The sequence below is a fragment of the Tripterygium wilfordii genome, chromosome 20 (assembly GCF_013401445.1).
Source record: "Tripterygium wilfordii isolate XIE 37 chromosome 20, ASM1340144v1, whole genome shotgun sequence".
In the NCBI taxonomy this organism is placed as follows: domain Eukaryota; kingdom Viridiplantae; phylum Streptophyta; class Magnoliopsida; order Celastrales; family Celastraceae; genus Tripterygium; species Tripterygium wilfordii.
Window position 1 is genome coordinate 8912616 of NC_052251.1, and position 21424 is coordinate 8934039.

Below are 21424 nucleotides of genomic sequence, written 5' to 3' on the forward strand. Positions count from 1 at the left end.
TCTTCTTTTATGTACTTCGGGACTGTCGAATCAAACATGGACACAGTGACATTTATGCATATCAAATTGTATAAAATTCAAATAAGGGAAACTTTATTGAAATAAACTTCACACAACAACCTATATATATTCAGAGTGTCGAAAACATTCATAAAACTTTATCAAAATTGAAATATGTTTGAGATTATGGATATTACAATTAACAGATTGCAACACATTCATATAATCACTAGATTTACTTGAATTCTTCTCTCCCACCAGTCATTGTTAGCAAGAATAGTGTTACAGACACTGTCCCATCCAGTCCCAGTGTCATGAATACGCAGTTTCTTCCACAATTTGTACTCCTTCTTCAGATTGTCCCATTTGTTCTTAAATTGTGGTTGATCATATCGCTTCCTTGTTTTCTCGAAAAAGCTAGTAACTGTCTTCTGCCAACCTTCTTTGGTGAAGTGTGAACCAGGCCTACGTCTTTCATTTACTTGTTCGACACAAAGATCAACAAACACTTTGGTTTGGGAAGAGTCCCAATTGGCCTTGTCTGCAGCTTGGGTTGATGGTGTAGGAGGTGAGGTGGTATTACTCATACTACGTGACAAGGGCGATATTTATAACTTATCCACAAAGATATATGCTAAGGCACACAGCTATACAATAATTGAAAATATAAACCCTAATTCTATTGCCACACAAATTACACTAACCACCACACCAATGCAAACTCAGTTTGCTAAACCAAATATTATTAAAGATAAACCAAAGAATCATGCACATGCTGTGAAGACAATGCAAATGCAGATGCCCTACTGATAGGTATGATAATACCTATTGTTTTTGGTAGAAATATCCCCCTCTTAAGCTTTCTTTTGATAAATAATGAGTGTATTTATGTGTTGGTTTGTATTTTGATAGGTTGATTGCGGTTTGGATGAAAAGCGACGGAAAAAGGGCTGAATTGAAGAAAATGTCCACCGACCGTCGTGTGTTCAAATAGCCATAACTTTCTGTCATATTATTGGAATCGAGCGCAACAAAAGGCATTGGAAACTAGACATCTCAAGCTTTCCGTAGAATCTAAAATCATGCAAATCGGAGGTCATATGGAGAAGTTATGGTCATTTGAATCATGTGTCTAGGGGTAACGCGCCTAGGCGTGCGCCTAGGCGTGGTGCGCCTAGGCGCACAAATTGTGCACGCCCAGGATCACTTCTGCACGCCCAGTCCAGAGAGTTGGACTTGAATTTGAAGTTGTGCACGCCTAGGATTGCGCCTAGGCGTGCGCCTAGGCGTGAAAACAACGCGCCTAGGCGCAAAAAGCAATTTTCTGGGATGTTTTAAGTCGCGATTTGTCCGAGTTGTGGGGACTTTTAGACCGAGAATAGAATTTCTGGGGAGCGAAAGCAGAGGGGGAGGCGACTCTTGGAGCTGGGAGGAGAGATTCTTCAGCTCAACTTGGATCTACTCAACTAATTGGGTTTATTCATGATTTTCTCATCTCTCCTTTTGTGTTTTTCTCTCATTATGTGTAACTAAACCTCTTGTGCCAAGGCTAGGTTGAAGCCTTGGGTTTGATGACTTTGTTTATGACTTGATTTACATATATATGAGTTGATTTGGGTATAAATCTTGTGTTTCTATGTTTGATTGCAATTTCTTCATGCTTGTGGTGTTTGGCCAACACTTTAGGTTTTTGGATGAAATTGTTTGGAGAATTTGCTTAGACAATAATATGTCAAGTAGATTATGCTTCTTGAAACACTTGATTATGAATGTGTCTCCCTTTAATTAGGTGACAATTTGTATGAATCCTAATCTCCATAAAACTCCATGAATTTCTATGCATGTTTAGACCAATAAGATGGCTAGAATGTATTTAGGAATATCCGACCTAGACCAATAAGATGGCTAGTAATCGATTTTAGGGAGATTTGGCTTAAGTGCGCTAAAACCGACTTAGGTACGGATTCGTTATGCCCGAATTAGCAAATATGTGTGTGAATTTGTGTCATCGCAAGTTATTTCCCAAGGGGGATTCCAAAGCTTTGGTGTTTATCTCATTTGCATTAGTTACATCCTTATTCAAAGAAAATACCAAAAATACTTTACTATTTGCTTGTTTTAGTTTAATTACCCAACCAAACAATCTTGAGTTGAACTTTACTTTTGTTTGCATTGTCCATACGTAAATACAAGTATAAATTTGGATTAGATATAACACCGTCCCTGTGGATTCGACCCTTGCTTATCATTGTGCTGTAGTCGCCGACTAGTACACTTGCTAGTAAGGTTAATTTAGACCCAACACCTACATTTGTTTACTTAATCAGTAGCAATAATCCAATATTTCAGAAAATGTGTATAATATTCTCAACACAACATGAAAATTAAGGCAATACATAATAGCTGTAGATGAATCAGATTAATTAAGTTAATGAAAAGAACTAAATATACATTTTAAAGTAATAAATCTTATAGCATGTATGCAAGATTTTACAACCAATAATCCATAAAACTGCTAGTCTAAACCAGATCCAAAAAGGATGCAGCACAAAAAAGAAGGGCACAAAGACGAAGCTCATATCATGGTTAGATGGATAATGCACAAAGAGGAACATAGAACACATTTTATCAAAGCAAAAAAATATCATATTCTTCACAAAGAGGAACAAACAACTCGTGTTAGTAAAGAAAAAAATATCATATTCAAGTAATAAATCGCAGTGAAATCTAAACCAGAATGATCAATTTAAATCCAACTTACATAGAATTTGAAGGGCTTACCCTACTACCTACCTATAATCCTTAATTGTGTAATATGCCTTAGAGAATTCGAAAAGAAATAGACACTAGAACTCCAGAATCTTTGTCACTGGACAGTGCAAAGAACAGGGGATTAGCAGAGGTAGACTATATGGCAGGGACATGTACATTTGGAATTTATAGCTTTTGTAGCATGGACTTTTCAGTCTTCATCTTTAGAGCTAGTAAGAGGGACAACAAACAATGGATGGATCTAGTACTGGGGTAACGAGAAATAGATCAACTGGACAAATCGAGAAACGAACAATAAGAGAAGTGAGAATCTACCTCATACCTTATAAGAGAAGTGAGAATCTAGCAAAACATAAACCCTAAAGGCAGACATGGTTTGGCCCGAAATCCCTAACCCTCACATCGCGAACAGCAACAATAGAAAAGAAATTGAATGGCCAAATCGAGCTCATACCTGATTTGATTTGAGTTGAGATCGTCGCGAATCCCGTCGTGGTAGCTGAGTGCATATGCAACGGAGTCACCGTGGATGTCGCGAGGTGGGAGATGAGCTCAGTTGTGTACGATATTCGTCAAGATAGCGAGAACAGAGATGAAGAAACGCGTATTGTGTGTATGTGGGCTGGAACAAGAAAGAATGTGGGTTGGAACGTGGTCCAACGAACTCTGCTGGCCGAAACGCGTGATGGGCTACACCAAACAGATTCTAGCCCGTTACGTCCAGCCGTAATACAAACGCGGTATATAAACGTGCTGCCAAACCCGCACTCCATCTCTGCGAATAGTAGAGATTAGAGAGAGAAAATCTGCAAGGATAGAGTACAGGCACTATTGGACTGGCTTGGAGTCGGATTTCAAACGGGTTGGATTTAGACCCGTAACTTATACAAAGTTAAAACCTGTTACTAGTTGACTGTATCGGTTCAATTTAGGACCCGTATCCCAATTCAATACGGGACTAGAAACAAACGGAGGAATTAACACAGTCGCCGGTTCTTTTCCAAAACCTAGAGGCTAGAGCCGGTCAGAGACCAACTATGCCGTTGATCATTCTCATGCTTTCGCTCGTCTACTTCAGGTAATTCTCGATAAAACCAACTGTCCACTGTTTGGCTATCGAGAAAATATGAAAAACAAAAAATTTTTGTAGTCTCGGATCCAGAACTTTACATTTCCAGTGGTACAAATAAGGAAGAAAGATGATTTGGGAGTTTAAATCATGGTTATTTAACTCGAATTTCACTGATTAACTTCATACGTGTTTATTTTCTTTGACTTCCTATTGTTGTTAAGATGATGGAGGCTTGCAGCTACTGAAACAACCATAAATTAAAAGTGATTATTAAGGGTTGGGTTTGATTTTTGGTTTGTAATTGTTGGAATGAGTCCAACTTTACGTCCTAGGCATGTAGCTGCTGTGGTGAGATATCAAAAGGATGCCCTCAAAGCACTTGAAATGTTCAATTCGGTGAAAATGGATGGTGGGTTTAACCACACACTGTCTACATATAAGTGCATGATTGAAAAACTTGGGTCTCATGGGGAATTCGACGCCATGGAGAAACTGCTGATGGAGATGAGGATGAAGGTTGATAATAGATTTCTAGAAGGAGTGTATATTGGAGTTATGCGGAATTATGGAAGAAAAGGGAGGATACAAGAGGCTGTTGATGTTTTTGAGAGGATGGACTTCTATAATTGTGACCCTTCAGTTTTATCTTACAATGCAATCATGAACATATTGATTGAAAACGGACATTTCAGTCAAGGGCACAAAATTTATCTGAGAATGAGAGATAAAGGGATTATGCCTGATGTCTACACATTCACGATTAGGATTAAGTCCTTCTGTAGGACTGGCAGGCCTCATGCTGCACTGAGGCTTCTTAAAAACATGCCTTCTCAAGGATGTGAAATTAATGCAGTTGCATATTGTACATTGATAGGTGGGTTTTATGTAGAGAATTATCAACTTGAGGCATATGAGTTGTTTTGTGAGATGCTTAGACTAAGTGTATGTCCGGATATCAGTAGGTTTAACAAGCTTATACATACCCTTTGTACGAAGGGAGATGTCAAAGAAAGTGAAAAACTGCTCAGTAAAGTTATGAAAAGAGGAGTTTCTCCAAATCTATTTACATTTAACATCTTCATCCAAGGTCTTTGCAAGAAAGGTGCATTTGATGCAGCAATTAGTTTGCTGGACAGAGTGAGAAGGGAGGGTCTTACTCCGGATCTTATCTCATATAACACATTAATTTGTGGCTTGTGTAAGAACTTTAAAGTTGTGGGAGCTGAATCCTATCTGCGTAAAATGGTTAATGAAGGGTGTGAGCCTGATGTATATACATACAACATTATAATTAATGGGTATTGCAAACTGGGTATGATACAGAATGCTGATAAAATTCTCAGTGATGCAATCTTTAAGGGGTTTGTGCCTGATGAGCTCACTTATTGCTCCTTAATAGATGGTTTATGCCAGGATGGTGACATAGACCGTGCCATGGCTGTCTTTAATGAAGCATTAGAAAAAGGTTTAAAGCCTAATATTATACTGTACAACAAACTAGTCAAAGGTTTGTCTAATCAGGGACTTATTTTGCAAGCCTTGCAGCTGATGAATGAGATGATGGATAATGGATGCAGCCCCAACATATGGACGTACAATGTAGTTATAAATGGATTGTGCAAAATGGGTTTAGTCTCTGATGCGAATAACCTCATGAATGATGCCATTGCCAAAGGATACCTCCCTGACAATGTCACTTTCAATATATTGATAAATGGTTACTGTAAACAGTTGAAAATGGATGATGCAATTGAAATTATAGATACAATGTGGTCTTATGGTGTTACTCCTGATGTTGTCACTTTTAATTCTGTCTTGGATGGCCTTTGCAAGGCTGCAAAATATGAAGCTGTGATGGAAACCTTAGAAGTAATGATTGAGAAAGGATGTGTTCCTAACATAATCACATACAATATACTAATGGAGAGCTTGTGCAAAAGTCGACGAGTTAATGAAGCTCTGAACTTGCTCAAAGAAATAGAGAACAAGGGTCTGACCCCAGACAACGCAACTTTTGGCATGCTGATCCATGGATTTTGCAACAATGGAGATTTGGATGAGGCCTACCAACTATTTAGAAGAATGAAACAACAATATGAGGCATCCCATACAACAGCAATATACAATATCGTAATCAATGCCTTTTCTGAAAAGCTAAATATAGACGTGGCTGAAAGACTTTTTCACGAGATGGATGAGTACAGCTGTGTCCCTGATGGTTACACTTACCGAGTCATGATTGATGGCTTCTGCAAAACCGGAAATGTTGATGCTGGGTACAAATTGCTCCTAGAAAAGATCGAGAAGGGATTCACTCCATCATTGACAACCTTTGGGCGGGTAATAAACTGTCTTTGTGTGAAGCATAGGGTTAGTGAAGCAGTTGCTATAATCTACCTCATGGTACGCAAGGGTGTTGTCCCCGAGGTTGTCAACACAATTTTTGAGGCTCATAAGAAGGAGGTGGCTGCGCCTAAGATTGTTGTGGAGGACTTGTTGAAAAAGGGTCATATAACTTATCATGCCTATGAACATCTATACGATGGCATTAGAGATAAAAAACTACGGAAGAAAAAGGTTAGGTAGCCACGTGATTCAGAAATAGCTCAAATTACTTCTACGGATCAACTTCTTGATTGGAAATGAAGATTGCATAGCTGCTCCATGGATTTGTCCCAAAGTTTCTCCAGGTATCAGAGGCTGTACATATGAATCAGTTGGAGGTGGGTCTAGTGGCATCTTCAAAGGTCTTTCTGCAGTAGACATGGTACCTCTGTAATTCATTTTTACCTCCTATGTGGTGCATATCTTTGTAACTCAATGAAATTTATTTGCTTTGCTATCATAGATGATCTGGAGTATTTTGGCATATATACTGACTAAATCCCTTGTTGTTGATAAATGGGTCACATCAAGGTATTTTTGTGTTTTTTTCTTTTTGGAGTATTTTTGCTTCATTCATATTTGAACTTGAGATGGGCGATAACAATCATAGAACTAATCATTTTAGTACCAGTTTACCTCTTATTATCTTGAATTATTTGCCTTTTTTATTATTGGAATTTGCACTGCTCTTGCATTTGATAATGGACTCCATGAGAAGTTATGCTTATTGGTTTTTGAAGTCCTGAATACCTGGCCTAACTCAGCTTTTAAACGGAAGTCTGTTTGGAACTTTGGATTACATGAGATGAGGTGCCACTCAGAGTTTAGCTTTTAAAGGCATTTTGGCATTTGATGGTCAAATTTGCTTTTAGAAGATTAAACAAAACCTTCAATGATGGCAGTTTCAATCTATCTAGCATTCAAAGTTTGAACATTATATCCTTTCTCTTCTCTCTCGTATGAAAATCTCTCTTTTGTTACCAACACCAGTTAGTTGTTTCTTATAGCTTTTCACTGGTGGAAAATAAAGGTATTCTTGTTTTCTGCGCTGCTGACTGTATCTGTCAGAAGCATTTTTTTCAAGAAAGTTGATAAGAAGATGATTTTCTTCACCTCTCTTGGGCAAGCTTTAGAATTTTTAGCAAGCATTCTGAGTCATTGAGATTGGTGTGGGATTGATAGAAAAGCCCCTAGAAGTTTGATCATGGACGGCTATAGCTGTAAAACTGGTTATGATTTATACTCGCATATATTTTTCAGATGTTCTTAGCTGGGAGATCATTAGTATTTACTTACCATTGGTTATACTTTTTGGCAGGCAACTATACTTTATGGCACGAAGTATTTGCAAGCTTGTCCTGGAAAGAGGTTCAGTTATTCACAGAAGAATCTGTCAGGTTGGTTTCTGTTCTTTTGGCCTAACCAATCTATGCTTACCTTTTGCGTTCTCTAATCTGTAACATGCACATGAAAGTAAAACAGCGGCTGACCGGGAGAAGCTTAAAATATAATCTTGATTGCTAAAGCAATATTGTCTGTGGAAATATTAACGTCCAAAATTGATGAAAAATTTGTAAACTTGGACCTAAACCTCTCATTTGTGTGCACGTGCATCCTTTCTTTATGGGATATATCAGCTGAAATAATTGTCTTTGTTATTCAGGTTCTGAAGTTAAGAATGGTATCTGCTCAAAATTGGGTTTGATGGGGTCAATGAGGAGGAGAGTGCCATAGGGGGTGGAGGTGAGAGAAACAGGGTGGTGGATGTCCCCTTTCTTCAAAACTGGGTGGGGAACTAGAGGAGTAGGGAGGGGGAGAGAGAGCTCTCGGGGCTGGTGAAGAAAATGCAGAATCTAACGAAGAGGAAGATGGGTGTTCTTCGGGTTGCGGTGTTGGCTTTTGGTGAGGAGATTATTGGGTCTTCGTTTTGGGATTGGACTTTTCAACATTGATTGAGAAAACATGGGAGTATGGGAATGGGATTGTTAAATTCTCATTGTATATCAAAAGTGAAACATAGGCTCAATTTAGTGGGCCTACATTGAATAGTATTCTCTACCATCTCAATTATAAGAGCACTTATATCAGTATCCCTTAACAACTCCAAATGGGTGCTCTTGTCCGGACCGAACTTTCCATTCCTGCACAAAAGTTCATATCTTTACTCGCCTATATCTCTGTCTTTGTCAATGGAGTTTTCGATATGCGATATGGGTGAGTAAAGATATGAACTTTTGTGCAGGAATTGAAAGTTTGGTACGAAATTCGAACGAGAGCACTCATTTGGATTCATCCGAAGAAGAGAGAGCCTGTAAATGGATGTGTAGTGACTTGTATTCTTTTGAAGAGCGCAGGAACAGGTAAAACAAAATTGTTAGCTAAATGATATTAACGTACTTGTTTTTGACCTTTTTATAGCTGTTCTTTTTATTATAGCATGATATTATTTTTGCCAGGTCAAATATGACAGGAAGACTCGGATGGTTTTCTGAATTCTAAAGCCTGTGGTATTGATTTGTTCAAAGATATAAATTGGATTTGTCATCAGACTAAACCCCATAAGTCCATAAAAAAAAAGTTCTGGACTAGCAAAGTTGAAGAAGAAGAAGAAGAAGACCAAGTCTGTATAAAGCTCACACAAAGGCCAACTGAACATCAAATAACCAAAACCTAAGATCTAGAGAGAGGGAAGAGAGAGAGATGGGAGAGGAAAACAAAGTGACACTCCATGGATTCTGGTGGAGTCCTTACACAAAGAGGGTGGAATTGGCCCTAAAGTTTAAGGGCATACCATATGAATACATTGAAGAGGATTATGTCAACAAAAGCCCTTCACTGCTCAATTACAATCCTGTCTACAAGAAGGTTCCAGTACTTGTTCACAATGCAAAACCAATCCCTGAGTCACTGATCATCCTTGAATATATTGACGAAACTTGGAAGACTAATACTCCAACACTCCTCCCTGAGGATCCTTACAAAAGCGCCAGAGTTCGCTTCTGGGCTAGCTTTATCCAGCAACAGGTCAGACCAAATTGCTTGCAATCACTTTCTGATTCATATTAAGTCAATTTGGAAACTTTTTTTATGTATGCAAACCATTGTGGCATTTTGTCGAACACCTGATATGCGCCTGCCCAAAGTACAGCCAACTTCGGTCAATAGTGTCACAATATCCAAGTCGCCCGCTCCTCCTCTCCGCAAACCAATCTCGAAGGTGGACGATCTCATGAATCGAGCCCATGGAGGAAAGGATATAAGAGATTTTGAAATCTAATATCTCTCTTTTACATTGGGCTTTGCCAAAAATTTATTTTGGGGGCAATGAAAGGTCTTTTTCCTATTGGTTGTTGCAGGAAGTATTTGATATCAGTTCTTCAAGATTTAGTTCTGCACGTCATATATTTGACGGCACATCAAAATTATGTCAATGCCATTGTATTGGAATTCAATACGAGAGGTTTGTTTAGCCCGAAACGTAAAGTCGAGAGGTTTGTTTAATTCGAAAAATTACGATAACTTGCTTGAATTTTTTCTGAAAGTATGATGACATTTTCAATAATTATCCCTTAATAATACTAAATTGTCAGTTATATATGTATCTACACCTCATATTTTGAACCTGACAACACAAGTACTAATGCTTTTGAGTTTGTGGGTGCAGCTGTTGGACACAGGCTTGGCCATGGTCACCAAAACTCAAGGAGAAGCACAAGACAAGGCCATCAACTTAGTGTTTGAGAAACTGCAAGTCCTTGAAGAGGGAATGGGGGAATTTTTCCCAAATGGCACTCCTTGTATTGATGACAAGAATGTTGGACTGCTTGAAATTGTGATTTGGTCATTGTTTGGCCCCCATAAGGCTCAAGAAGAAGTCTTTGGTGTGAAATTCATAGACCCAGATAAGTTTCCCCTGATATCTGCTTGGGTCACAGCCATAATGGAGCTTCCTTTGGTGAAAGAATTAACTCTTCCTCATGAGAAATTGGTTGGTTTTCTTCAGATGGCTAGACAAAGGACCCTTCAATCTACCACAACTTGATCTTTTGTTTGGGTTTTTTCCTGTGCACTCTGTTAGAAAGTTGAAAACCTTGTCATGATAAATAAGTGGTGGCAATACCGCTCTCATCATACTTGTAATATGTCGAAATTCAAGTCTTTATCCCAAGAATTTAGGATCGGTTATATAAGTTTATGTGAAAACTAATTAGAATTCACTACATGTATTTGTTACTGTCTTCTTTTACTGTCAAATCCTACTAAATAAATATAATTTATTTCTGTTTCAAATCATGTCATTTTAGGTTTTTCTCTTCATTTTATACTTTATCCTATATAAATTCTTTTGATTCTTCTCAACATTGCACCATTATGAATGAGTTTAGTACCGATCCATGGTGCAAACCTGTTCTGAGAGGAAACTCTTATGTTATGTAACTCCTTCATTAGTCCCGACACTAGTTACAGCTCCTTTATACATATTTTTAATCCGAGTGATATAACTAATCACGACTCTATAAAATTCACCTTCCATACTCAGTTACTAACCATAGCATATACTTTCTCCAAATATATAAATACTAAATTCATAATATATTTCCGTTCTCCAAATCTGTCGAAATCCAATGCATAATATATTTGTTTATGTTATTACTTGTGGTTCTTTCATAGAGATATCGAGTTCTGTGTGGTATCTCATAGAAATCTTGGTTTTCAAAAGAGAAAAAAGAAAACCAGTAACCATAATTATGCATTCAAGTAATGAGCGATACCAAGTACCAACTGTGCCTCTCTTTGTTGAATAAGTGCAAGACCCTCAAAAGTGTCCAACAAATCCAAGCTAATTTTCTTAAAACCGGCGTGGATACTGATCCTTTCGTCGCCGGAAAGTTGATCCTTCATTGCGCAGTGTCAATCTTCGATGCCCTCCACTACGCCGGTCGGCTCTTGCTTCAAACTCCTAACCCAGATGCCTTCATGTACAACACACTCATTCGGGGTCTCTCTGAGTCCGGTACGCCTCAAGATGCTATTACTACGTTCATTGAAATGCGCCGGAGTTCAATTGCACATCTTGATAGCTTCTCCTTCGCTTTTGTCCTTAAAGCTGCCGCCAATTTCAGATTTTTAAGAGTTGGAATGCAGTTACATTGTCAAGCGTTGGTGCATGGCCTTGATAACCATATCTTTGTTGGTACTACTTTGATTAGTATGTACGCTGAATGTGGTGGCATTGAGTTTTCACGGAAAGTGTTCGAGGAAATGCGTGAACCAAATGTAGTTGCTTGGAACGCGATGCTTACGGCTTGTTTTAGGGGTGGGGATATGGAGAATGCAGCTAGAGTGTTTGATCGGATGCCACTGAGAAACCTGACCTCTTGGAATGTGATGCTCGCTGGATACACAAAAGCAGGGGAGCTTGAGCTTGCAAGGAAGACATTTGTGGAGATGCCAATGAAAGATGATGTCTCCTGGAGTACAATGATTGTTGGGTTCGCTCATAGTGGGTGTTTTGACGAGGCTTTAGGGTTTTATAAGGAGCTGGGAGAGGTGGGAATGACGCCGAATGAGGTAAGCTTGACTGGAGTGCTCTCTGTGTGTGCACAAGCAGGGGCATTTGAATTTGGGAAAATCATTCATGGGTTTATAGAGAAAGCGGGCTTTAACTGGCTTGTTTCGGTGAATAACGCACTGATAGATACATACTCCAGGTGTGGGAATGTGGCCATGGCTCAGCTGGTCTTTGAGAGAATGCCAGGAAATAAAGACACTGTTTCTTGGACAACAATGATAGCCGGCCTGGCAATGCATAGTCAAGCACACGAAGCAATACAACTTTTTCATGAGATGGAAAAGAGTGGAAATACGCCTGATGGTATTACCTTCATTTCTGTTCTTTATGCTTGTAGTCATGCTGGCCTGGTAGACCATGGCTATCAGTTCTTTCTTAGAATTAAAGGCAAGTATAACATAGAACCAGCCATTGAGCATTACGGTTGTGTGGTGGATATGTATGGTCGAGCAGGTAAGCTAGATGAGGCCTATGAATTTGTCTGTCGAATGCCGATTTCACCTAATGACATTATATGGCGGACGCTTCTTGGAGCATGTAGTATCCATGGTAATGTTGAGTTGGCTGAGCAAGTAAAAGAACGGCTTTCTGAGCTAGATCCAAACAATTCCGGTGACGATGTTCTATTGTCAAATATATATGCCATTTCCGGAAAATGGAAGGATGCTGCTGCTGTAAGAAGATCAATGACTACCCAACAGATCAAGAAAACTCCTGGTTGGAGCATGATTGAAGTGGATAAAATATTGTATAGTTTCGCGGCTGGTTCTGGACAAAATGAGATTGCGGAAGAAGCTTACGAGAAGTTACAAGAGATAATGTCAAGGCTTAGGGTTGAAGGAGGCTACGTCCCACAGGTTGGGAGTGTTTTACATGACATAGAAGATGAAGAAAAGGAAGATTCAGTATCTAAACATAGTGAAAAGCTTGCAGTTGCTTTTGGGATGGCAAGATTGTGTGAAGGAAGGATCATAAGAATAGTGAAAAACTTGAGGATATGCAGGGACTGTCATATAGTAATGAAGTTGATTTCTAAAATTTATGGATTAGAGATTGTGGTCAGAGATAGAAGTCGATTTCATTCATTTAGAGATGGCTCTTGTTCATGCAGAGATTACTGGTAAGCTGAACAGTGAATAGCAGCAAACTTTTACTGAAATTGGTAATGTTGAAATTATGCCTGGCCTCTCCCAAGTCCTCTAACTTAACAGGGCATTGTACAAGTTTGCGCTCTTTTTCTTAAACGTCTGACGAAATTAGATCGATACAGGCAGGGGTCTTGGCACTTCATCCTCGCGAACCAGGATTTGATTGCCGGATATGAACTTTACGACATAATGGAACCAAATAAGATGAATTTCAAGAACTAATGAACTATGATTGTATTATACATCCAAGAACTGGGACACAGTTCCCAATTGGAATATGCACGGCTACAAAATGCAGTTCTCCAAAAACTGAATCAGAGCAACAACGTTTCCTTTATACCTGTTTTTTCTATAACAAAAAGGAGAACCTTTGCTTACATGCTTGCAAAACATCATTAAACTGCCATAAAGCAGAGGATCTTTCCAGACAAAGATGTAACAAAACAATCAAAAAGTAGCTGATCCCCAATCTGCAGAACCAATCAATCACCAACAAGATTAACAGGCAAGAAGCAAGCTATAAATAATGTCAAAAGCCTGATTTACCAAGTCACCAGGTATGAACAAATGTTTCAATCAACTGCAAAACAAAAAACTTCCAGAAACTTCCAGTCGCATACAGAAAGAAAAAAAAAAAAAAAAGAAAGAGAAGATCTCACAGCAATGAACCCAAGCCGGTTTCCTCAAAATTGCTATGATTTTTCTCAATCATGCCGCCTCGATGAAACAACTTTCCAATCAGTTCCAGAAAGAAACAACCACCAAACAAAAACTTCCAGAAACTTGCAGTTGCATACAGGAAAAAAGATCTCACAGCAATGAACCCAAGCCAGTTGCCTCAAAATTGCTATGATTTTTCTCAGGGATGCACAATAGTAAAACTTCAATTCAATAGACTGATCTAGCAAAACAAACATTGCATTTTTATCTGAATCCATTTTTCAATTTGGCAAGGCAAAAAAATCCAATCCGCGAAAATTGCTCATACATGTTTAAACAAATACACCACAGTAACTTAGAGCACAATCTATCATGGCTCAAAATTTAACTCAGCCCAATAAACTAAAAATTCCATTCTCTTTTCCATCTTAGCTCTTTGATGCTATCTTTTCTTTGGCCTTCTGAATCTTCAGAACCTTCTTCACAATCTTCTGCTCTTCCACCAAAAAGGCCCGAATTATCCTACAGATCAAATGAAAATTACAAAAATGTTCAATGTCCTAACACTAATACGAGGGGAAAAAACCAGGGCTCATTGATAACAATTAAACAAACCTCTCCCTGACAGCACTGCCTGACAAGACACCACCATAAGCACGGTTCACGGTCCTCCTATTTCTTGATAGTCTAGACCTCTTGTATTCAGCAGGTCTTAGGTGAGGAATCTGCAGATAGCACAATATACTGTGAGAACTACAACACTGTGGATCAGCAAAAGCTGCAACTAACAATTATCAATAGCACACAATATGCATCTTGACTTAAAGCACTCTACCAACTACCAACACAAAAAGTTCTAAATTTCATGAATGAGAGGGTATAAAAGCAATGGGACTAACAAGAGAGATTGGAGTTACTGGAGAACTAAAAAAATAAGGCAGCAAAATACACTTTCAGCACAACAGAAGACACATAAGGTCGTAGTACAAATACATGTCAGATCCTATATCCTAAAACTAAACTGAAGTGGGGGTGGGAATTCACAACTAAGATCATAGCGAAAATTTTAATCAAGGTCAGGAACAATCCTAGAGGTGTGAAAAAACATAAAATGGGAGCACTTCATTGACCCGAAAGTTGGTTGGACACAAATCTAGAAAAAGAAAAGGTGTATCATGCATAAGGGTGTATGTCTGTTTGTCCGTACATCAAAATTAGAACCACTCAGTCAATGGTTTCAACTTTCAACATAATCAGCAGCCTAAAATTTTCTTCCAGTAAGACCTCAAGTCAACTTTTTTTTTCTCCTTCACAAAGTTTGTCATATACATTGGCTTCCCAAACCCACATCCAAAACATGTCACCTCACAAAAAGATTTATCCATATCTTTTCTTAGTTGCCAAAACTTCATTCTAGCAATACACATCACCTCTTGAAAGTTGAAACACAAACCACTACTAAGCACAAAACTGCGAAAAACATTTTACAAAATCCAGAAAACCGTTGACAAGACCCAATCCCAATCCTTTGGCACAAAATAAAAGTATAACACAATTTGATGGCTGAAAACAAATTTGTAAATTTATCATTTAGTTAAGAACAGTTGAACAGCAGATACCCCTTGGATTCTCTTCCCAGTGACCGGACATTTGGGACCACTTGCCCTCTTCTTGGTGCTCTGGTACACAAGCTTCCCACCTGAATATCAACAAGTGCCAGGTAAAAAGCATAAGACTTTAAAATTAAGATATCAACAACAATGTCAGAAAATAGAAGAAATTATACAAAATACTCACAATCAAAAACATACATGAATAATATAGCCCCAATTTGACTCAATAAGCAAAAGTTTTAAAAATTGAAATAAAGAATAGCACTCAAGTTTAAAATCAAATGACCAATTTAAAGTGGAAGAGGGAAATAAAATGCATTAGACTTTTTCATTCCCATCAGATTATATTCCTCCATTACTACCCAAAAAATACCACCTAAAGGCTTCACCTTGGACTGTTTCCCGCATCAAGGAGGACAACTATAGAAACCATTGCAAAAACACATCACTGAATATAAGCTACTTCTCCGAAACTACACAAGTTTTCTTTTTAATTGCTTCATAAGTAAATAATAACCCAATTATCAGCACAACAGTGTTAAAGAGAATAAATCAGTAAAAGCTATCCCAAAGTGTTTCTACTCCCAAACCCCAAAATAACATCTTACTTATCACAATAGATTTAGTAGCACCATGAAATCAAAGGCATTTCCAACTTGCGAATCAATAATAAAAAAAGAAAAAAAAAAAAAAAAAAGGAGAGCAATGAGCGAATTAGGTTCCTCCGATTCCACAACTTCCAGAGTCTCTAGTATCAAACAGCAACTATCATTGGCCATTGAAGCAACAAAAAATTTGCTATGGCGAAAACAACAGCTGACTAGCATACCAAAAATTGCATAACCTCAATCGGTATAACACATAGATCTATCCGTAATTTTCAGGCAAACATGATATATGCAGACGGTATCCAAATAGCATACCAGGAGTCTTGACCACCCGATGCTGGTTCGACTTAGTGGCATAGCTATGGCGTTTCCTATATGTGAGACGCTGCACCATGGTTGCCGTCTCTGTCTCTCAATCACTGGCGCGCTGTAGAGGATAAACGGCAGAGGGTTTTATTGGAGCGGAGGCTACAAAGCTTAAGGCTATAGCGGAGTGTTAGTTAAATGTGTGCCCTAGATCGTACGGGTAGTGTATGATCTCTTTTGACGGTCAGGATCTGGGCAAGGGTACTACAGTACATTTTCTATCAATAAAAATATGTAGGAGATCTCAATTCACTTCCAATCATGTTTGATAAAGAAAATTTTAATTTCCCTTAAAATTTATTAATCAATTTTTATACTTTACTTTTCTCTTCAAATTTAGATGAATTTTATTTGCACACCAGTTTTTGTTAAGCACACCCCAAAATAAATAAAAAAAACTCTTATCTATACACACCCCCGCCTAACAATTGTTTGTCCTTACTTCCCTCGATAACGCTGTTGGACCTTCGATTTTCCTTCTCAATCTCTCTCTTAAATTGAATCAAAATAACCCTAATCTCTCAATACTTCATCCTTACCTCCCTCGATAATTACTCTTGAGGTTCTCGGAAAGAATGGCTGCCTTGTCGAGGGCATTCTCCACCTTCCCGATAACACTCCTGTCAAGCTCGACTCCCAAGACCTCCTCCAGATCGACGATAAGAAGTTCTATTTCTTGCTTTACGATGAGTACAAGGATGAGGAAGACGTTGACAGTAACAGTAAGAAATTGAGGAGAGAAGGTTACGAAGGCTATGGGTAAGGACGAAGAGTTGTTATTTCATATTCATTTGCGGCAACAGCGGAAAATACTTGTAAACCAGTCGAAATGAGAGAGGAAGAGACAGAGTTGCAGGTTTGCCCAGAAATTCAAGCCGGAGAGGAGCAAGAGTTGTAGATTTGTACATGGGGTGCAGGTGGCAAAATTAAAAAAAAAGGGAAGAAAATGGGGTGAACTCATAATTGTTTTAATTTTAACTGGAGTTTATTTAGAGTATGATGTACTCGGCAAATAATGGATGCAACTAAGATTCATCTTAAACTTATGGTAAATCAAAAAAAAATTGTCACTAAAAATGGAGTGAATTGTTAAGACCATATATCCCACATCGGTTGGGTAAGTGAGTTGCGTATTTTATACCACACCTTCATGCATAATTTCATATAACTTCTCGATGTTTTATGATGGAATAGAGTTGACGCAAGTCGAATACCTTATGTTTTTTTTAATGTAGGAGAGCTTCGGCGATCACATGGAGCAAAACAAGAGTGAAATTAGCTTAAAAGGCCCTAGAAGGCCTGATCCAGCCCTCCTGGGTGCTCAAGCAGGTACAAAAGGACATTCAAATTCCAGATGGGCACTTTTGGAGCGTTCCAGTGCTCATGAGCGCTCCAACAAACCCCAACGAGAATTTTTGTAATTTTTTAGTTTCCTAATTTTAAACCCTAGTATATAAAGGGGCCATGAAATTTAGGAATACACAATATTTTTCTGAATTTTTGGGCAGCAAATCTCCTCTCCAAGCTTGGGCAATGATTCAAGGATTCAAGGTTTTTCTTCCCAACCTCAATTCCATCAATTTCAATGAGTTTTCTTCATCTCTCTTCTATGCATTTTTTTTTTATATTTGTTTTTGCTTCTTGTATGATGGGTTGTAACTAAACCTTTTTCCTAAGATTTGATGTAGCTTAACATGAATATTGCAAGTTATTCAATTTCATGAGTGCATGATTTTGGTTCAATAATTCTTGTCTTTAATTTCTATGCTTAAAGTATATTGTTTATTTGATTGCTTGATCATCAAAGGCTCATCTAGCCAAGACTAAGGAAGGAACATTGTTCACGTGTCTTAGTGGAATTGAAAGTAAGGAAATCAATTGTCAAATGTTGAGAACACGGTTTAGGGGTTTGGTTGGCTGCTATAATTCTTTAGATCTTAATGATTCATTAGCTTTGGGTTAGCAACTGCAAATGAATATGACTAGTCCATTGTTTAATGATATTTGTTGGCGTCGCGAACGAACGAACGAACCAACATGCTTAAGACAGAATCAACCCTTGAATTGAAACCATAATTATGTGCATGTTGATTGAATTCTTATGATAGGATTGCTAGATGAAATCATTACCCTAGTATTCTTCTCATCTTGGTAACACAAAATCTGAATTTACTTCTTTGTTAGTTTTTTATTACGTTCACCATTCAAATCTCCATTCTTCCACCAATTCTCAATCATACATCACGTTACGTATAATAATTAGATTAAACTAGTCTATGTGGGATCGATCTCGTGTTTGCATATACTGTGCTATTCATAGACTTTTGTGCACTTGAGAGAATTATTACATTAGTAAGTCCCAACCGAGTGGTATATATAGGTAATTAAAGCCCATCTCTTACATTCAATAAGTCTTTTCCTTGAGCCTAGTGAGTTGGGCTTTGGCCTATAGTTATTGGGCTCAATATGAACAAAGCCCTGTGACCCCGATGTATCCACGATAATCGGATAATTCAAAATGGACAATATTATTAACTTCTATGGGGCATGGGTTTTTGATATGAATATTAATGTGGTCACTAATGAACTTTCATTTCAATTTGGTCACCTGTCCATGTAGAAATATGCATGTATACAGTGTACGCTTATACATATACATACCTGTGTACATGGTATGAAATGAAGGGCATGCTCAATGTGACTTCCAATTTCCAAAAGGGTTCATTTTGGGGTAAGAATGCCTATAGGACACAGCTTTAAATGTTATTGCATGCGGCTCTTGAGTTTTGGTGTGTAACTCGGCACATGGTTGGGTTTTCCCTTTGAGGAAATGAGAGTAGAATAACTCATTGAGATGATCCCTCTAAGAATGCATGGGCTGTAAGGGAGATCTGCTTCAGCTTTACAAATTAGTAAGCCCAAACTTTAAAAAAAGTCATACCAATCAGCCCATGGGCTTTGACATGGACCTTCAAAATTTATGGCCCAGAAAGGGTAGCTATCTAGGTGCTAGCTGATATTATTATTTTAGTGGTAATTTTGGTGTTTAAAATGACCTAACTGTGTAATCCTATATTTACATTGGATGGGGAGGCAATCGAACCTTAAACTTAATGTCTAGGTGTGAGAATGCATTACCAGTTGAGCTGAAAGTCGTTCCTATATAATCCTATATTTACACAATTTCTCATAGATAATATAGCAATCGAACAATATATTTGAATTACAATATTATTTTCTTTGTCCCATTAGAGAATGATTTGGAGGTTTAATTTATTATTCCTATATTAATAGAGAACCATTGTATTGAACCACTATAATTATGTCTTATTTTTTATTTATATTTTCTATAACAATTATTGTATTTTTTTTGAGATAACATTCTTTAGTCTCAAACATTCAACAAAACAGAACCCAAAAAAAAAAAAAAAACACTCAATCCATAGAAAATTAATAGTACTATAATTATTGATGAACCAATGGCACCACACATGAACTGAGCTAGCTAAGACAACTTTAAACGACAAAGAGAAAGAGAAAGAAAAAAAGAAACAAGAGACAGCACATATACAAGTACCAAAAAGAAACCCTACTAGGGTTGGAGATAGAGATGATGGAAGGATGGATGGATGGAACAAGCATATTTGGCATTCAACATATATGATGAACTCACATGGCCAAATGGAAGCCATCTATTTCATAGCTATAGCGACCCCTACCTTGAGGAACTCTCCATCATATGTCCCACTAGCTTCTTCATGTGATAATATTCTCGTTTAAGTATATACACCAAAATTCTCTCGTGCCGACGTAATTTACGGACTTGTTTCAACTGTTGACTGCAACAATCCCCCTTCTTGATTTCAAAACCCTAAACAGAAGCTCAATGATGATGCTCTGCCTCCGGCAACCACTCCCTGCAGTGACTTTAGTGAAGACGATGACTCTGTGTGAAGACAATGTCTTGACTTTGGAGAAGACGATGACTTTGTTTGATGATGCTATGCCTCCGGCTACCACTTCCGGTGACTCTAGATGAAGATGATGTTGAGACTTCGGCATGAGGAAGCAAATCGCAATCTTGTTTGAGGAGAAAACAAAGGTTCATATTATAAGTCCGTAAATTGTGTCCGTACGTAGGAGAGAATTACTCTATATTTGTATAATATAAACAAATAGGGATTCAGGTAATTAATACTACTCACGGATTTCTCCATAGCCAAGACTTTCAATTTTAGTTTATTCCACGTATTTGATTGATTCAAGCTTATAGTTCAATTACTAGAAAAGAAGGAAATATTCACAGCCGAAACATTCTTTTATTGTCCTCAGAGCAATTGCTAGAAATTGAGTGTTCTTAATTGTATTCTATCATGAACAATGCGATATCCATTGTAGGATTTGGATGGTTACCTACCTTCAATTCCTATTCATTTGAATTTGGAGAAGGCCGTACAAGCTGAATTGAGTTAAATCTATCATGAGTATCATTAACTCATATAATTACCAAAAATCGTCATTCAACTTATCCAGCATTGATCACAAATCAATGACAGGTATGATCGCATTACTATGAGTTTATTATTTTCCCATCGTAATTGAACTCCTTCGACGCTGCTCTATAATTCCTGTCATCGCAATATTAATTCAATCGGCCATAAACAAGAAAAGCCTAGGTCGTCGACATCAACCATCATATCGATGACATTGAGCATTAGACCCATACTTTGTCAGCTTATGTTTTCCAATCAAAACTGTAACCTCGACTTCGACATTACCTATGCCCGACTTAATCTGTCGTCATGGTAAATCTTTGGCTAAAATCCATTATTTTTCTTGTCTCTTCAATCACACACCATGGTTATCTCGAGACGTGCACCTGTATCATTAATGACAGTAAAATAAAAAAATTGAACTTTTTTATGACAATAAACGAGTTCCAATGATTACTATTAACACATATCTATATAGCATCATAATTCATTGAACCCAATCAATTCCAAGATCCGTATCTTAGGCAAGAAAACAAGCCATCCCCATTACAAAAGGGGACTCCCCACATCAGGTAAAGAAGAGGAAGAAATCTATTTACAATATATTGAGAGAAACACAATGACTAACTTGATCGTAGGGAACTTCCTTGGTCGGAACCCCTACTGTTGTAAAACAATCCTTCGCAAACAATCAGACAATAGAGCAATAAACACAGAACAATCAAAGCATAGAAA

At 37.9% G+C, this 21424-nt stretch overlaps 5 protein-coding genes across 7 annotated transcripts; 3 read left to right on the forward strand and 2 right to left on the reverse strand.

The window, feature by feature from the left end:
- Positions 1-108: 108 nt before the first annotated feature.
- Positions 109-587, reverse strand: LOC119986933 (L10-interacting MYB domain-containing protein-like). Its single transcript, XM_038831623.1, has 2 exons — positions 240-587; positions 109-120 (listed from the first exon to the last, which is right to left on the reverse strand). The coding sequence occupies exons 1-2, from the start codon at positions 585-587 to the stop codon at positions 109-111; spliced, it is 360 nt and encodes a 119-aa protein (XP_038687551.1).
- A 3132-nt stretch (positions 588-3719) lies between these two features.
- LOC119987200 (putative pentatricopeptide repeat-containing protein At1g74580) lies at positions 3720-8299 on the forward strand. Of its 3 annotated transcripts, XM_038832021.1 has the most exons (4): positions 3720-6611; positions 6693-6760; positions 7548-7626; positions 7893-8299. In XM_038832021.1, the coding sequence occupies exon 1, from the start codon at positions 4154-4156 to the stop codon at positions 6428-6430; it is 2277 nt and encodes a 758-aa protein (XP_038687949.1). In that variant the 5' UTR covers positions 3720-4153; the 3' UTR covers positions 6431-6611; positions 6693-6760; positions 7548-7626; positions 7893-8299. The 3 variants fall into 3 exon arrangements, with proteins under 3 accessions (XP_038687949.1, XP_038687948.1, XP_038687946.1); XM_038832020.1 differs by having other exon boundaries at positions 3720-6760; XM_038832018.1 differs by lacking the exon at positions 6693-6760.
- A 448-nt stretch (positions 8300-8747) lies between these two features.
- On the forward strand, positions 8748-10503 carry LOC119987202 (glutathione S-transferase U9-like). The gene is made up of 2 exons (XM_038832022.1): positions 8748-9253; positions 9894-10503. The coding sequence occupies exons 1-2, from the start codon at positions 8930-8932 to the stop codon at positions 10269-10271; spliced, it is 702 nt and encodes a 233-aa protein (XP_038687950.1). The 5' UTR covers positions 8748-8929; the 3' UTR covers positions 10272-10503.
- Positions 10504-10905: 402 nt separating this feature from the next.
- LOC119986757 (pentatricopeptide repeat-containing protein At1g74630) lies at positions 10906-13045 on the forward strand. Its single transcript, XM_038831436.1, has one exon. It carries the CDS (start codon positions 10991-10993, stop codon positions 12923-12925), a length of 1935 nt encoding a protein of 644 aa, XP_038687364.1. The 5' UTR covers positions 10906-10990; the 3' UTR covers positions 12926-13045.
- A 777-nt stretch (positions 13046-13822) lies between these two features.
- LOC119986686 (60S ribosomal protein L34) lies at positions 13823-16304 on the reverse strand. Its single transcript, XM_038831348.1, has 4 exons — positions 16146-16304; positions 15229-15308; positions 14225-14334; positions 13823-14131 (listed from the first exon to the last, which is right to left on the reverse strand). The coding sequence occupies exons 1-4, from the start codon at positions 16222-16224 to the stop codon at positions 14038-14040; spliced, it is 363 nt and encodes a 120-aa protein (XP_038687276.1). The 5' UTR covers positions 16225-16304; the 3' UTR covers positions 13823-14037.
- Positions 16305-21424: the final 5120 nt, after the last annotated feature.

Bases quoted from the DNA above. Each gene is read 5' to 3' on its own strand.
- LOC119986933 (XM_038831623.1), bottom strand. From the start codon at position 587: ATGAGTAATACCACCTCACCTCCTACACCATCAACCCAAGCTGCAGAC.
- LOC119987200 (XM_038832020.1), top strand. From the start codon at position 4,154: ATGAGTCCAACTTTACGTCCTAGGCATGTAGCTGCTGTGGTGAGATAT.
- LOC119987202 (XM_038832022.1), top strand. From the start codon at position 8,930: ATGGGAGAGGAAAACAAAGTGACACTCCATGGATTCTGGTGGAGTCCT. The intron at 9,254-9,893 runs GTCAGACCAAAT...TTGTGGGTGCAG, and splicing joins CTAGCTTTATCCAGCAACAG to CTGTTGGACACAGGCTTGGC.
- LOC119986757 (XM_038831436.1), top strand. From the start codon at position 10,991: ATGAGCGATACCAAGTACCAACTGTGCCTCTCTTTGTTGAATAAGTGC.
- LOC119986686 (XM_038831348.1), bottom strand. From the start codon at position 16,224: ATGGTGCAGCGTCTCACATATAGGAAACGCCATAGCTATGCCACTAAG. The intron at 15,309-16,145 runs GTATGCTATTTG...GTTGATATTCAG, and splicing joins TCGGGTGGTCAAGACTCCTG to GTGGGAAGCTTGTGTACCAG. The intron at 14,132-14,224 runs GTTTGTTTAATT...TTTGATCTGTAG, and splicing joins GGCAGTGCTGTCAGGGAGAG to GATAATTCGGGCCTTTTTGG.